A 16,068-nucleotide genomic window follows, 5' to 3' on the forward strand; every position below is an offset into this window, starting at 1 on the left:
GTATATTGAATCTTATGCTTTTCGTCTGGTTTGTTCACAAGCGCCATTTTTTTTCTGTCTTTCGTAAAAAGCAATGAGTAAAATAAGTTCATGAGATGACTGATGCATAACTGCCACCACTCGCCTCATCAAAGTCAGAAATGTCGAGAAGGTTCCGCCGGATAAGCGGCGATGTTGAGAGCTCGGTGGTGACCTGGTCGCGGTAAGGTTCCCGCAGCCGCTTGCTGCTGCTGGCGCTGCCAACACCCCTGTTGCCGCCGCCGCTGCTGGTGCTGCTTGTGGCGCGAGATTCACCCTCCTTCTTCTGGATCGCTTGCTGCACTCAGATGGAAGAACAGACAAGAAGGAGGTTCGACAGATGCCAAAGAGCATCACTAAATAGGCTTAGGCTGATAAAGTATTTAGGTTGAAGGAAAAGCAGGCAGTATTCAGAATGAAGCTGCAGGCTGCCAGCTGTGAATACGGAGATAATTTTATGCTCAACATTTCATCACACTATCAAGTGACCACGCCAGCTCGTTCAAAAAGCGTTGCATGCCCCTCCGTAATATGCCTAGTCTCTGCCATCGTCTAGAGTTCAGACAAAGAAAGAATGCCTACACCTGCAAGTTCTACACAAGTCAAAAGTGGGCAAGCGGAAGTTATGTACACAGAATGTTGCTGAAACGTTTCATGCACCTGTGGCACGCTACAGATATCGTATTTATTTATTTGTTTTCAATACTGCTGCTCTCAGCTGAGCTAGAGCATATATATCAGGAGGGCAATACATATGTGAAAGATTTAAAAAACAATCTAATATGTAAACAAACGAAATAAGAGCTTACAGCAACGCATTACAACACATACTGGTTACATGAATACAGACAGTGAACATCAATCTATACAGTGTTTAACAAAATTAACATTTAAACATTGATTAACAATTAACAATTTATTTGAGAATTACGGAACATTGCTGAGTGCTGGATCATAAATACCTGCGCGAAACAGCGCATGTTGCGGGTGCAGAGCCGTGCAAGGCGAAGCTGTGAGGCGCACAATGCAGCAGACAGTGCCCTCTGCTCCTCAGGATCGCCGCCTTGTGCGCCCAGCCGCTGCAGCTGCAGTCCCAGGGCATCGAACCGCCGCTGCTCCTCGGCCATGGCTGACTGGAGGCCAGACACCAGGTCCAGCAGCTCCTACGGTTGGGGAAGAAGCGATAACAGCGGCCACTGTTTAGCAAGCATTTCCCAAACGACTGTGGAGCTACCAGCTTTTGGTGAAGAGGGAGAATGCGACCCCATACAATAGCCCCATGGCTCTCATAGGTGGGCTGCGGCCCCCTGTGGTGAGGAGCTCCACAGGGAAGGGGGGATGAGGTGGCATAAGAAATTGTATGGAAAAAAAATTAAAACCGGCAAAGGAATGATGTCGCCAAATCCCAGTGTTAACGTTGGAAGGGGGGAAATGGCAGGAACCATTTTACAATCACTGTGAACATTAATGCAATTAGCAATCAAGCAATGTACGCACTGTGTTTCCACCGCTAAAATGCGCCATGTGCCGGCCGTGCACTCCAGACGGGCTCCTCTCGCACGCTGCCCGCTGGACAAGCTGTGCCCCCTAGCGGGGTGCCCGTGAGGTCTGCGCGAAGTTTCCCTCCTTTTGCGTGGCCTCCCAGACGCGTGGCGTGCCAGTGCGCGCTCAGAACTAATGAGGAATTTAGCAGTGCTAAATTGTCAGGCAGGTGCGCAACCTGTGCGACGAAAGTTCGATTCCGCCCAGCACTGTAAACATTTTAAAGGATTTTCCTTTCACTGAAGAGTGATGCAAAGAGGCTGATAGACCAAAGTGGCTGAAGAAAGCTAAGAAGGCTATTCGCATTTAAAAAAGAAAGAAGCAGATGAGCCCGACACATTCCCCAGGTTCATCCGCTACAGTGGTTCAATCTGATGATGAGCGCTGACTTGTGGACTCGGTTTTTACTGCCCACAGATACCACATTACAACTACATTGAAATGCAAAGATGCTCGTGTGCTGGGCTTTGGGTAGGCGTACTAAAGAGCCTCCCCGTACGCAAAAATATGTGAATGAATATCCCTCAGGAATGACACCTATACCTGCTGTGTTGCTGATCTCCCGTGCTATACCCAATAAGTTGATTGATTCAATCACTCAGCAGAGGTGCATGCATGACAGTTTCAAGGAATGACACTGGATGATACAACACTGCTTTTATTTTTTCTCCTGAGAACACGGAGCCAACAACATTATCTTTCGGCATAAAACAACTCTGGTGTAAAAATTCACTCTGACATCCAGCTCCAGTTCAGAAGGCTCGCGATGAGGCTGAAGGGCTCGGCCTGACAGTACCAACGTGGGAGCGGCCCGCGTTAACCTAGGGTTGACCTTCAGGACCCAATAAAGTTATTTATGCCATACATCTAGCTCCAGAGCCAGAACAGTGGAAATGACTCAATGGGTGATCCCGTTAGCCCAATGTGACCTCCCTGGTAGCTTTACAGTTACAGTAAGCACAGTATGTAGACCTAACAGTCACAAATTGTAGCTTAAGCCACTATGATGATCTTAAATGAGAATAAAGGAGATGGAGGGGCACTATTTTTTTGTTAATCTTAACCATATAAAGCCAACGGCAATGAAGCCAACGAAAGCATAGGGGAAAGCATTAGCTGTGGTTGAAATTAAAATGCAGAAAGGGAAATGAAAGTGGAAGATAACTTGACACTGGTGGGGACTAAACTCACAACCTTTGCGTAATTTCAACCGCAGCTAATGACATCATAATGCTTTCGTTGGCTCCATTTGGTTATCTTGGACAGCTTTCGCAGGAGGGAACACGCTCTCATGGGTACTACAATTAAGGTAATGCATTTTACGTACATGGTGAAGTCATCTCAAGGGCGACACAATGTCAAAAATTTTTTCATGTTTGCCTGATGGCAAAATGGAAACGTGCATCCCTCATGAGGGTGTGCTATGGGTATGAAAGTTACAGTGCGTTCGCATTTCAGTTTTTGTTTTGTAGGTAAAACTGGCCGATCTTTATTACTCAGGAGAGACTAACATCAGATTTTTTGCAATTCTAGAAACTGTTACCAACTCTTCACATAGCCGGTCTCATATTACGGTTGATGATTTCTTCAGTTAAAAATTGGTATTTTACCTTCGATAATTGCTTGTCTTTATTTGTTAGCTGAAGTCGTTTTAAAATATGTATCCGCGGTAAAGCTATTTAGAGGAAACCAAGCACGGATTTGAAAGAATCTTAGAGTGCACTTTCAGTAATAATTACCGTTGGGTGGCGACTGGCCAAGACAGCACATGCTAAAAGATCCAAACGCGTAACGCTTTAACCATGCTACTTCTTGCCATTACCACCCCTGTTCACTGTGTCAGGCGCACACACGCTGATCCTAATGCACACTGGGCTTGAGCAGGTTTCACCAGCGCATGAGTGCTAGAGAATATGACTGAGCTGAACCATTCTACATTTACTGCAAAACAGCACTAAAATCTGCTACTAATAACTACACTATGCGTGTCTCAGCTACACTACCGTTTTGACAGCGCGTACGTGCATGTATAGCGAAACGGCGGACTTCGCGCTTCGAGGAACTTCCATCAGTATGCTTCAATAAGGAAGCAGAAAAAGAAACCTTCCGAACGGCGCCTGTTTTTTCTTTCTGTTTTTTTCCGGGAAACGGGGGAACACGGAGACGGGGCGCAAGGTCGTTCAACGGGCAGCGCCAGCCAACCGGCGACAGGCGTCGGCGGTGACAACGCGACCGGGTAGGGCACCACCCGTGGCGTGACGGCGGTCGCAACGACGGCAGCGTCTTGAGCGGCAAGCACACGAGGAAGCGACTCGACGGTCGAAAACGGGCACACTTCTGGCGCGGCAGCAGGAATAGAAACCACGTTCCGGAACTGGGCTCCTGGCTTTTAATTTTTTTCCTGTGGCATGCGTGTCAGGAAACACATCGAATACAAGGACGCTGATAAGAAGACATTTGGGCATAGCGCGACGCGTGGCAATCTGCGCGCGTGCGTACACGGTACGTTCTAAAGAAATTCCCCACCCTTTTAGAGACTTGTACTCGAACCATAATCGTCACCAATCTTGCGTACACTTCCTTTATTTGATATGGTTGATCAACTACTCGCAATTTTCAAATACCGAATCGAATCATGTCACGTTGTCGTGACGGTGAAGAGCAACAGTGTCAAAACTGTTACAAATTTGACTCTTCATTGGGCTAGCTTGTGCCCAGCAAAACAAGTAACACTCAATCACAACGATAGCGACGAGCAAAGTCGGCGATGGTCGCAAATCTGATCAGCGGGTCAAGCGCGTGACTCGTCGAAGGCTTCGGCGTAATCGCTGGTGCCGGCGCGTCCTGCGCCGATCCGATAACGTGTAACATCTGTTGCCCAGTCAGAAGCAGTCACCGGAGAAAGATAAAGTACGCGTGTCAATATTGTCCTATTCGGTATGCGGTCATCGAATCGAACAACTCGAAAGTCCGAATATTTTGCTGCAATATGCTACAGCAAAAGAAACAAAAAAAATCTGCACAGAAAAAGAGAACTTACTACGTAATTTCCTCCACACTTTTCTCCTAGCGCGCGGACGGGGTAGGGCCTCTCCTAGTTTTCCTTCCTCCATGTTTGGTAAGGCTGAAAACTGGGCGTGTTGGTATAGCAAATTAGAGGTTGGATTGCGCAACATTTTGACGAGACACACAGAAGAGAAACACACACCACAGAGCGCTACTTGCAACAATAGTTTTATTTCCTTATCAGTGGAATAAATACAGGAAGGTACACAAAGGGGAAGAGCGCAAAAAACTTTACAAGCAGGGCCATCCACCAATGCCAAGCCGGCTTTGTCACGTGATCAATTTTGCTGCACTCGACATCGCCAAAAATAAAAAAAGGAACGAGGATACAAAATTTCAGATTAGCACGTGAGGAAATTTATTTCTTTTGCACTAAGGAAGACGTAAGGCATGCTTACGGACATACTTCCCACACGCGCAATCTCAGCGGCTACGATTATCTCTCGCGTCATTGGGCTGCCATATTTGCTCACAATCCGCTATCTCTACAATGTATTCCAAGATGTCCGACGACTGCTTTTGAAACATCATCATCATGCTCATTTAATCTTTCGTTCAAATATCGTGCACGGAACTGCTGAAATAAAGGGATGGTACAGTGTACATGTATGCAGTCATTTTGCACAGAGAACAGAACACGTGTGAAAAAAAAATGGGTGTAAGGAAATATGATAGATGTCTGACGGCTGCACGGCAATGACAAGCCGGCCATTCATACGTGACGCGCCTCCGAGCGCGCTCACAAGCAAATAGCGGTGCGGGTTACTATAACAACTCCACTTACGTAAAGCACTGAAGTAATCAGCCAAGCAGTTTTAAACATACTTCAGGCACCTCCCATTAACGAGCGCATCCGTGCAGATGCGCTTTCCTTACGAACAGCTGAACAACTATCGGGGCGAGCTCCACCACTGGAAAAGCAGGCGCCACTGTCGGCGTGACGTGGCATGAGGGATCACGTGGACACAGTAGCCGCGTCGGCTGCTTCGGAAGCGCCGAAGCGAGCTGAAAACGAAAGTTTAAAGTACCAGCTGCGCTGCAGTTCTGATTAAGTGGTGAGGCTTCACCGCCTTGGATGTCTGCTTGACAACATTTAAAAGTACTATAATAGGTAGTGGCTGCCTTTAGAGGCGTGCAGCATGGTAGGCTACTGCTCGGTGCCGCAGTGCCGGACGTACGCAACGGAGCCCGGTGCCAGCATTATTCACACGTAGCCGCAGGACAAGGAGCTGCGTGAAGCTTAGAACCGGCAGACAGCCATCAGCTGCAACTCGGGTATGCAGTAAGCACAGACGCGAAGATTTCTGCTACGATGCCGGGACTGCGATGTTCGGTGAGTAGCAGAAAACGCGCACTGAGACGCTCGCCCGCGCCCGGCTAATGTGATGACAATATTTGTTCTATGAACTTGTTGATGCTATATGATGCTGGCAAGTTCACTGGAATAGAAAGGAAGCGCTAAGGTGCACATTAAAAAAGGGCATGGCATATGGTCATGTTTGTGTTATGAATACACTGGATTACGAAAAAGAAGCAGCGGGAAATTGCATGCTGAGAAGACTGATAAACATACAGTGCGACGCAACTTGAGAAATACTACTGAGACGTCCAAGAATTTAGAAGTACGGCCCATCACATCCGCCATATGCGTCGAAGTCTCTATAACGAATGAACAGCTTTGATAGGGTACACGCAACAATGGTTGCTTATGTACTGTCAAATTCTCTTATTCTGCGGCCTAAAGCTCACGGCACGGTGCAAAAACGCGCTCACAGCGAAAGCAAAACATTGTGCGCGGAGATGCATGCAGACGCGCAGTCGGTCGCTGCGAACCCGTGCGATCGCTGCATTGAGGCTTCATTCTGTTACGCTCAATTTGGTTATACGGACAACCCACTATATAAAGGAACACATTTCACATAGTTTACTCTCGGTATTTGCCTACCTTTCACGCAAGAAGCCGGTTCGGGAGACTCAATCGCGGCGACCGCGCGCAGTGGCGTCCACTGCACGTATTCGGTAAAGAGCACCGCCTATTTACGATCCTGTGCTTTCAGTTTGCCCAAGGTTATTATATCAACAGTCAAAAACTTCCCTCGTTTTGAGAGTACTTACACAAATGTCCAGGAGGCTGTCGCATGGTGTTTTTATAGAGCGCCGTAAGCGAAACCAAAGAGGAGCGCGCCGCGTGATCCCTCATACTACGCAAGAGAGGCGCTTCCGACAGATGGCGACTCCGCAAGTCCTCGCCCGCAATAGCTGCAATACAGTGAAGTCGCTAAACCAACGCGCCCCGTTTTTGTTCCCAGATTCGTACTGATACATGGGATACGCCAATATTTCCTCGTTTTGTGTGCGTATATTAACGTTTTTTTGTTGTTGTTTCCTTCCGAAGTTCCGGCTAGCGAGTTTCTCGTAAGATACCCCAGTAAGTATAATGCTGCGCTGCTGCAGGCGCTGCAGCGTGCGGCCGACGGCATTTGTCAAGAGTGGTCAACGCCAGCGCCGCCGCATAATTCCACGCTGAAAGGCTCGATCCCAGGAAGCCGCTCGCATCACTAGAAGGCCTTCTAGTTCACTGCACTATGGTCAAGCCTGTGGCATGTGGCGTGTTTCGTGTCCAAGCCTTGGGGTGGCGCCACCATAGAAACGACGACAGCGCACCGCCGGCAACGGTAATCGAAACCATAGAATTTCTCACTATATTACCTAGACGGAAATATGGCGCTGCTGCGCTGTGGTATGCACAAGGGTATGCAAGGGAATGCCGGTATATTGTGACTTCGGATTGGCATCGTCCTGGGAGAGACAGGACGCCTTAAAGACTTATTTGCCTGGCAAGCACCGTTCCGTCTGTCACAATGATTCATTTCCTACTAAATCAGCACGTAAAAAGCTGTTTTAACTTTATTATTACACGAAAACATGTTGTTTTTGTTTAACTATGAGAACTTGTTATTGCATGTACAAATATATGAACAGTAAAAGTATCAGCAGGCCGCTAAAGTTGGAGGACAGACGACAAGATTCGTGCTCGCTTTGGAACAGCTCGTCGTTTGTTCTTGCTTTCCTTCGCTTGGTTATGCATTTCAGGTGAGTAAACTTCACTGGAAGAAGTTATACGCCTGAATGAAACATATTATGAAGACTTTACTTTAAGAACGCGTTATTTGTGCAGCCATATCCACGTTTTAGACGAAGCCTCTTACAACACCAGCCAACACAAGCTTAGCGGACACGTAAGCTATAAAGGCTAGAAGGTTAGCCTCTATACGTAAACTGTCATTTCCATGACGGCACAGCGCGTCTTAGGAAAGTCCCATAGACGGTGACGCCAGATTTCTCTCTAGGAGTTATAATGAGAAACTGTATGATCGAAACGCCAGCTAAGCCGAAAGGCTTAGCTGGCGTTTAACTTCATTTGCGATGCATCAAACTAGCACGCACAGGAAACATTTCTAACTGAAATTATAAACTTTTCAAAGCAAATTCAGCTTAAACACAGAAAAGTTTTATGACGTAACTCCTCGAGTGGTTAGCTGCAAGAGAGAAAGCAGGCATTCCGGACCAGAAGACGAACAGTCGCGACCAACATTACTAGATTGTCGCGACAGAATTCACCCTTATGAAAGCTACGCGTTTCTGCTCAAACAGGAGGCACTGGCTCAAATCAAGTTACAGTTCATTAATATTGTGAACGAAGTGGCGTGAAATCTTCAGCTACAAAAGTGGAGGAACTTTAGCAACATACCAGCGCGCAACGGTTTTATGTGGTCGGATGTATTTCTTCATTAAGCGGGGGACAACTTGTGTTCACCAGAAATGTGTGACGAGACTGTACGTAGTAACTTGTTGCACATAAATAACTGTGCATGTTACGCACCAGTATATCTTCTTAAACGCTGTGCACGTGCTTTTAATTTCATGTAAACGTCGATGATGTTATAACAAAGCTGCTGTTTATTAGCAGCAAGTTAGTGTGATTAGCGTCGTGGTTTCATTCGGCCTATGTAGCAGTGTCAACCTTCAAAGGTAAATGTACATGCTAGTTCTGAGTCCTAAATAAGAAGATATATATATTTGGATATACCTGTCCAATGCAAGCGGGCAGCGCAACAGCAATAACAGAAGCAGACGACGCCGGCGTCGGCCGTCTGCTGTGCGGCACTCTTCGCAAGCATCATTGCGCTTTCGATACACACGTAACTTTCTAAGCAACATTCATAAGAGGCCAACAAACACTGAAACCAAGGACAACATAGGGGAAGTTACTTGTGCTTAATAAATGAAATAAAGAAACGATAAATTAATGGAAATTAAAGTGGATGAAAAAACAACTTGCCGCAGGTGAGAACAGAACCCGCAACCTTCGCATTTCGCGCGCGATGCTCTACCAATTGAGCTACCACGGCGCTGGTTCCCCATCCACTTTCTTGGGTATTTATGTGTCCTAGTAGAACCCTGAGAGTGTTAGCCAGCGCCACCACTCACAGACCTTGGCAGCGGACGTGGACCGTCTTTTTTGCCACAGGCGTCACGAGAACGTGAATTTTTTGGGTGAAGGCAACTGGTCAATAAACCCACATATGCTACCTGAAGGCATCAATGTAGCCGTATTCGAGACCCTCGTTATATAATGAACGAGAAGAAAGGTAGTTAATCCCCTTCTCGTTTCTAAGCAACTAGAAATAATTCAGACGTCGCCTGTCATTTTTAAATTTAGATTGTAAGTGAATAATATTCAAAACATTATCTATTACTATAAGTAAACGTTTTTCTGGTATCAGTGCAATTACCGTTAGAATCCACGCGGCCCTAGCGTCGCCTGCGAAAATTGGCCCCATTGTCCCTATGGGAATGCCACGGGCTCCGTACGGTTATGGTGTACTGGAACAGGGTAGTGTGTTGACCGGCGGCGAAAACGAGCCTTTTTGCGATGACGACAGGGGGTGCTGGAGCACGCGGGTCTCTTGCATTGCCATCTGTCGCTGTAGCTTGGTGTCATTGCTGGCAAGAGGGAAAATAATGGTGCAACACAGGGCCTCCGGGATTGGCAGTTATGATTGTCGCGGAGGTCATGCATGTACGTACGGATCTTGCCGATTGCTTGGTGCGGTTTTTCCTGCCGCGTTCGCATATTCTTTGTGTGCACGGGAAGCGCTGCAGTTCTAAATATATGTGTGTGTGTGCGCGAGCGCATTTGTTTGTTTTCTTCAGTGAAACCTAGCAACCGCCTGTCTGGCTGATGCAACATGAAAGGGATACCATGCAACCCACCAGGCACAGTGCAGGTGCTCCTTCCGGGCTTCTTATCGTCGTGATTCAAAATACTAAGAACATATGCGTTCTTACCCAACGGAAACGAGTAGGCGAGTGTTTATCTTCTGCAACCGAAACGCTGAGCAGACGATCAGGAACACTGCACGATCTGTGGTTGTAAAGGTGCAAGCTTTGACGCCGTTTTGATATATCATAACAGTTTGTAGTGTTTATTTTTTGTGAATTGATTTTGAGTTGATTTCTAATGTTTTGAGAGCGTTTTAGATCATAAATACAGAAAGTTTTGCGCAATATGTTTAAATTTCGCGCGCTAGGCACGCCGGTAGATCGCAGCGTCCTACTGGTGGCGTCATTGCAGAAGCGTCCCCGGTTCTGCCATTGTTTTGCTGTGCAGAGGACAAAATGCCCCATTCCAGTACGTCGTAGTATGGTCCCTAGAATATTGGCTAGTCTGCCGTCCGCGCACCGCTCCGTATCAACCATAGAGTTTAATAAGAAACTCTATGGTACCAACGTTGCTCCGTATGGAGCGGGCGGGACGCTTCTTGAATAAAAGCGCAGAGGGCGCTGCGAGCAGTCTTACTGCTCGCAGCGCAGGAAAAAACACAGGAAAAAACCATAACAGTCAAGGGGAAGAGAAATGCAGCCATAATGAAGCACAGAGCGCTATGGGGATACAATAGGTACGAGGTCCTCCGAGGTATGTGGAAAGGGGTAATGGTTCCAGGACTTACTTTTGCAAATGCGGTTGTTTGCTTTAAATCAGGGGTACAATCAGGACTCGACGGGAACCAAAGGTCAGTGGGTCGCCTCGCATTGGGCGCTCACGGGAAGACTACAAATGAAGCTGTGCAAGGGGATATGGGCTGGACTAGTTTTGAAGTGAGGGAAGCTCGCAGTAAAATTGAGTATGAAGAACGGCTGAGGAATATGGAGGAAAGTAAATGGGCTGGGAGAGTGTTCAGGTATCTGTACAGGCAAAACATTGATTCACAGTGGAGGAAAAGAACTAGGAAGCTTACCAGCAAGTATGCGGCCTGTGGGGCGGGCAACACAGCAACAAAGAAGGTCAAGCGGAAAGTCAGAGAGGCTGAATTAATCTCATGGGTGGCGGCAATGGAAAAGAAACCTGCCATGAGTAACTACTTAAGGGGAAAAAACTAAATTAGGAAAGAAACCATTTATGATAACTCAAAGGGAAGCTCATTACTTTTCGAAGCGAGATCGGGATGCCTTAGAACACGCACGTATAAAGCGAGATATAAGAAGGAAGAAGAAGCATGTGCTTGCTGGGGTAAAGCTAGGGAAACGACGGAGCATATTTTATTAGAATGTGAAGACATCTATCCAGCGGTCGATTTAGGCACCACTGGCCTCCTTGAAGCCCTTGGGTTCAGCGGGAGCAGTGGTAAAGCAAACAGGTCGGCAATAGACATCAGTAAGAGGCGATTGGAGGATTGGTGGAAGAAAAGTAGGGAAACGACAAAGGACGGAGACGTACAAAAGCACAGTTCGCAATAGGGTATCAGAAAATTTGGACGTGGTAGTTCATAGTGTGTGTGTGTGTGTGTTTTTTTTTTTTTCTCATTGGTTAACCTAGGTAGGATATTAGGCAGCATAGTAGCAAGAGCTTGGTGGCGCAAGCCACCGCCCCGTTCCAAAGGGGACCCTCATAACATCCATCCATCCATTCCATCCATCCTGCTTTTGGATATCAAGGAGCCTATGACAGTTTACTTCAAGAGCAGTGGCGTAGCCAAAAATTTCGTCCGGGGGGGGGGGGGGGGGGCACTTTGCAGCTCGGCCTCCTCCGTAAGAGGAAGCTTAAGCTCGGGTGTTCGTATCTAAACACATGTAGAAGGAGAATTCGTTTTTCTCGGCAACCACTGCACCAAATTTGACGAGGTTTCTTGCAATTATAAGAAAAACATTAATTCTAGTGATTTTTTGTTTTGGATATATTACTTAGGCAGTCACTTCTTTATTAGAAATTCACATAAATCGCAAATTTTCAGAAAGCCAAATTATGAAGTTTAAAACTGTAACTCAATAATGAAAAATGATATCAAAATTCTGTGAATTGCATCTAATAGTATATCTATGGTGGAAAAAATTATTTTATACATTATTCTAAAAAAATAATATTATGGAAATACGGTTTTGCAGAATCCTTGTACACAACGTAACAAATTCACTAAGATACCAATTGACAAATCAAATTTGTCCGCTTTGAGTGTTTTAACAGATGCCGTTTACAGAACCGCAATATCTATTCTTGATGCAGAGCAATTAATTTGCAAACGTCGTGCTTCAACTTTTTTCAAAATTTCAAAATTTTCAAAATACCTTAAACAAAATTCAGACCCTAAATCGAAATTCCGTTACCAACAGACACTAGAATTTAACTTTCTCTCTCAAATGCAACAAGTTTCATTAAAAGCGACCCAGGGGTTATCTCAGAAAAGCGTTTCTGCGTTTTACATGTATCTGAACAGACCGCATCGAAACAGGGCCCGAGATAAAGCTTCCTCTCAAACAATTTGTCGAGGGATCAAATACATGAATTCATGGATCAAATACCTACTGCATTGTCATTGCCAAAGATGCTGATATACTTTTGAGATATTTGCTTGTCTATTTAATAAGCAAAGAAAATATCCCACGAACTTTAGAACTATATCAGTTCGAAACCAGCAAAGCAGTGCATGCCGCTGATATGAAAAAATGTAAAAGCCATGAAATGAACAAGTTGAGGACAAATATGTTAATGAAACTTTGTCATTCAAGAACCTTTTTTACATTCTTGTACATATGTAACGGCCAATGAAATATCTCAATAACGCTGTCCTTTGCTCCAATATATTACGTAGAAGCAGGTGTTACCGGTCGTGTATCGTGAGTAATTGCACCGAAATTATAGTCGCAACAGAGAACACGTATAAAAAGCGGAATTTTTGCAACATATACGAGGGCCAGTCAAATGAAAGTGAGCCAATGCGAACATATGACAAACGGGATACATTATTTAAGATTAGTCTGCATGACCAATTAGACATTTGTCCTATTGACTAACGAGTCGCGTGATTCCCGTCTCATAAAACTCTTTGGGTTGCTGCTTCAAAAAGTCTGCAACTGACTTTTACACGTCATCGTCCGACACGAATCTGGTTCCCTTGAGCTGTTTTTTTCAGTTGCTCCAAAATGTGGAAGTGGCAAGGCGACAGGTCTGAGCTTTATGGCGGATGTTGAAGCGTTTCCCACTTGAACTTTGCCATTTTTGTATTCACCACATCAGCGACGTGGGGAACAAGATGACCCCATTCGTCTATTTTCCACGTCGTTTGTTCTTGATTACGACACGCAACCGATCCGGCGTTTCACAATATCGGAAACAATTGATACTCTTTAAATATTTGGCAAATTCTACCAGTAATGGCCCCTGACGATCTAAAAACGTAAACAACACCTTTCCGGCGGAAATGACGGCCTTTGATTTCTTTGGGGGTGGTGAATTAGAATGTTTCCACTGTAAGCTTTAACGTCGTGTTTCAGGCTCGTAGTAGTGGCACCATGGTTCGTCCCCGATCAATATTGCAGACAAGAAGGCGTCATCCTCATTGTCATGCCAGATCAGATGAGTCAAGGCAGTGCCAAAATTCTCCGTCTTCTGGCGGGGGTTCAACATCTTGGGCATCCATTGCGCACACAAGAACCGATAACCGAGATGTTCATGAATTATGATGGGAACAAAAGCGTGGTTGATGTTCACACGCTCTGCCAGTTCATCAATGCTTATCCTCCGTTCTTGTCTATTAGCCCATCAAATGTTGCAATTGTGTTGGGGGTGATTGCACGGTGACTTTGGCCCAGTCCTGGATCATCTTTGCACCTTTCACGTCCTTCTTTGAACCGTTTGCTCCAAAGCCTCACAGTGGCCAATGAAATCCGATGTTCAACGTACACGGCAGCACTACGGCAACTAATTTCTTTTTACGAAATACCTTCAGCAGTCAAAAACCTCACAACACCACGCTGCTCAACTTCTGGAGCGTAAATTACGTCACGCAACCATGTTCAACCCAGTGTATGAGAGTATTAAAGAGCATTTATCCTCACACCTGCATGTCCCTTTTGTAAATGGTCGATGGTTGCGTGCTACGCGCATGCCTCGCAGATAATGAACCGAACCATTATTGCGCGGGGTGGGTTGGCTCACTTTCATTTGGCTCGCCCTCGTACATTAGAAATGTGACGATATAATGGAATATACAAATGCGAAGATACAGCTTGATAAAGGGCAACAAGGTGTCACTGGAAACAAAGCTCATGTACGTATAGACAAAACCTCGCAACAAGATATTTAAATATACATATAAGTGTCCAATAAATCTACGCATCTAAAAAAAAGCCACTGTTGTAACGTGTCAAACAAGGCAAATAAACATGTTGCGCAATCATGGGTTCACAGATCACATAATCCTAAGGCCCGCCCACCCTCCTTCCACTTCCCCCGATGTATAGCGCGCGCCGTAAGGCTGCGCGCTTGCTCCCCGCTTTTCTCTTCGCACATGCGCCATGCGCTTTCCCTCGCACATACACCATGCGGCGCACGGTCACGGTGTTATCACCCTTGGACTTTATACGAAACACAAGGGCGACAGCGATGGCAGGAATGTGCTTGGAGTGTCCATATATAATTGCTGTCGCAATAATATCATAAGAGTACCCGGCAACTCAAGCGTCCCGTGGCCTATTACTTTCCGTAAATGAAGTAACAAAATCGAACTTTTACCATGCAGAAATTTGCTGCGTCACAACAATGTATTCTTTTCTTCCTTTTGAGAGGCGGGGCCACCGAAATGAACAAACGCAAAGAAAAGCTTGTTGGCCACAATCGAATGCCTACTTTGGGCACCTAATGTGGCTACCGAAAGAATATCGAAGAAAACGTGAGACGTTTGGCCCACAAAGAACCGTACGCATGATGCTCTGTATCCTACACCGGCGAGACAAAATATTCCTGGGAGGTTATGCTCAGGCGAACGCGTTGCATTCCGTCGAGTCCCCACAGTGATGGCGGCGAGCGGCGAGCGACCATTGCTTCTTTTTCTAGTCTGCCAGCCAGAAAGCGTCCAAAACTCTCCAAGGCGAAAATTCACTCGGCCAGAGAAAACCGAACGCGCACCGAAGTGCACTGCGCGGTGGTAGAGGCAACACAGAAAAAGGCATGCGCTCTCGCTGGCTCTGGCTGCCCGCGGGTAGGGTAGCGAGAACAAAAAAAAGGAGAGGCTCAATGTGTCCTTGCAAATAAATGTAGAAAAAATAAGAAAGAACATAGTTACCTTGGCTGGCTTTCGTATCTTGACATGGATGCTTTGGCGTAGGTGAAAAAAAAATGTTGATTTTATGATATGACGGCACAAACGAACCACCACAACGTTTCGTCTCAAGAACATAGTTACCTTGGCTGGCTTTCGTATCTTGACATGGATGCTTTGGCGTAGGTGAAAAAAAAATGTTGATTTTATGATATGACGGCACAAACGAACCACCACAACGTTTCGTCTCATCGGACTTCGCTGCGTGCTTTGTCAAATTGTCTGATAGTGTGTTGATTTGGCTTTTGTCGTTGTATGTTCCGATGTAAGATTTTAGAAAAGTCAATTAACCTTTGGTGCCAAATGTATATAACAACATAAAACTTACAAAGTTCCGCAATTGAAAATCGTAAGTCCAACTTTGGAAATGTTAATGCACCTTTCACATCAAAAGTTTATAAGAACTTTATGCCCATGAAGTTTCAGAATTGACATCCATGCGCTCCATAGATTCCGCTGCCTCCGCGATATGCCGCGACGAGCCCGCTCGCCATCAAAACGACCTTTGTGCTAGGAGGGGGCTCCTTGTATTATGTGACTCCAGATGCGTGGATGTTACCGCCAAATCCAGCCCGAGTTCGCAATGTTCGCGGTGAAATGTCTTTTCGAGCGTGAGAAGACATTCTAGACAAAATCCAGAATGATTTCCGGCGCCGGGGGTTGCTTTGGTCGGCGGTGCATGGACTGCACGAAAAAATTTCGGGGGGGGGGGGGGAGGCTGAAGCCCCATAAGCCCCCCTCCCCCCTGCTGGCTACGCCCCTGTTCAAGAGCGCTTGTGGGGCA

The 16,068-nt window shown here is 46.1% G+C and overlaps 1 protein-coding gene across 7 annotated transcripts in view; it reads right to left on the reverse strand.

Moving 5' to 3' along the window:
- The window catches only part of LOC135899451 (uncharacterized), a 361,492-nt gene that overhangs the window by 89,763 nt on the left and 255,661 nt on the right, over positions 1–16,068 (reverse strand). For all 7 annotated transcript variants that reach the window (XM_065428703.2, XM_065428705.1, XM_065428704.2 and 4 more), the window contains 2 exons: positions 981–1,181; positions 125–316 (listed from right to left, as the gene is read on the reverse strand). In XM_065428703.2, the coding sequence (XP_065284775.1) occupies positions 125–316; positions 981–1,181 (393 nt within the window). The remainder of the gene's footprint in view (positions 1–124; positions 317–980; positions 1,182–16,068) is intronic.

This window comes from Dermacentor albipictus, chromosome 6, assembly GCF_038994185.2.
Source record: "Dermacentor albipictus isolate Rhodes 1998 colony chromosome 6, USDA_Dalb.pri_finalv2, whole genome shotgun sequence".
NCBI classification, from domain to species: domain Eukaryota; kingdom Metazoa; phylum Arthropoda; class Arachnida; order Ixodida; family Ixodidae; genus Dermacentor; species Dermacentor albipictus.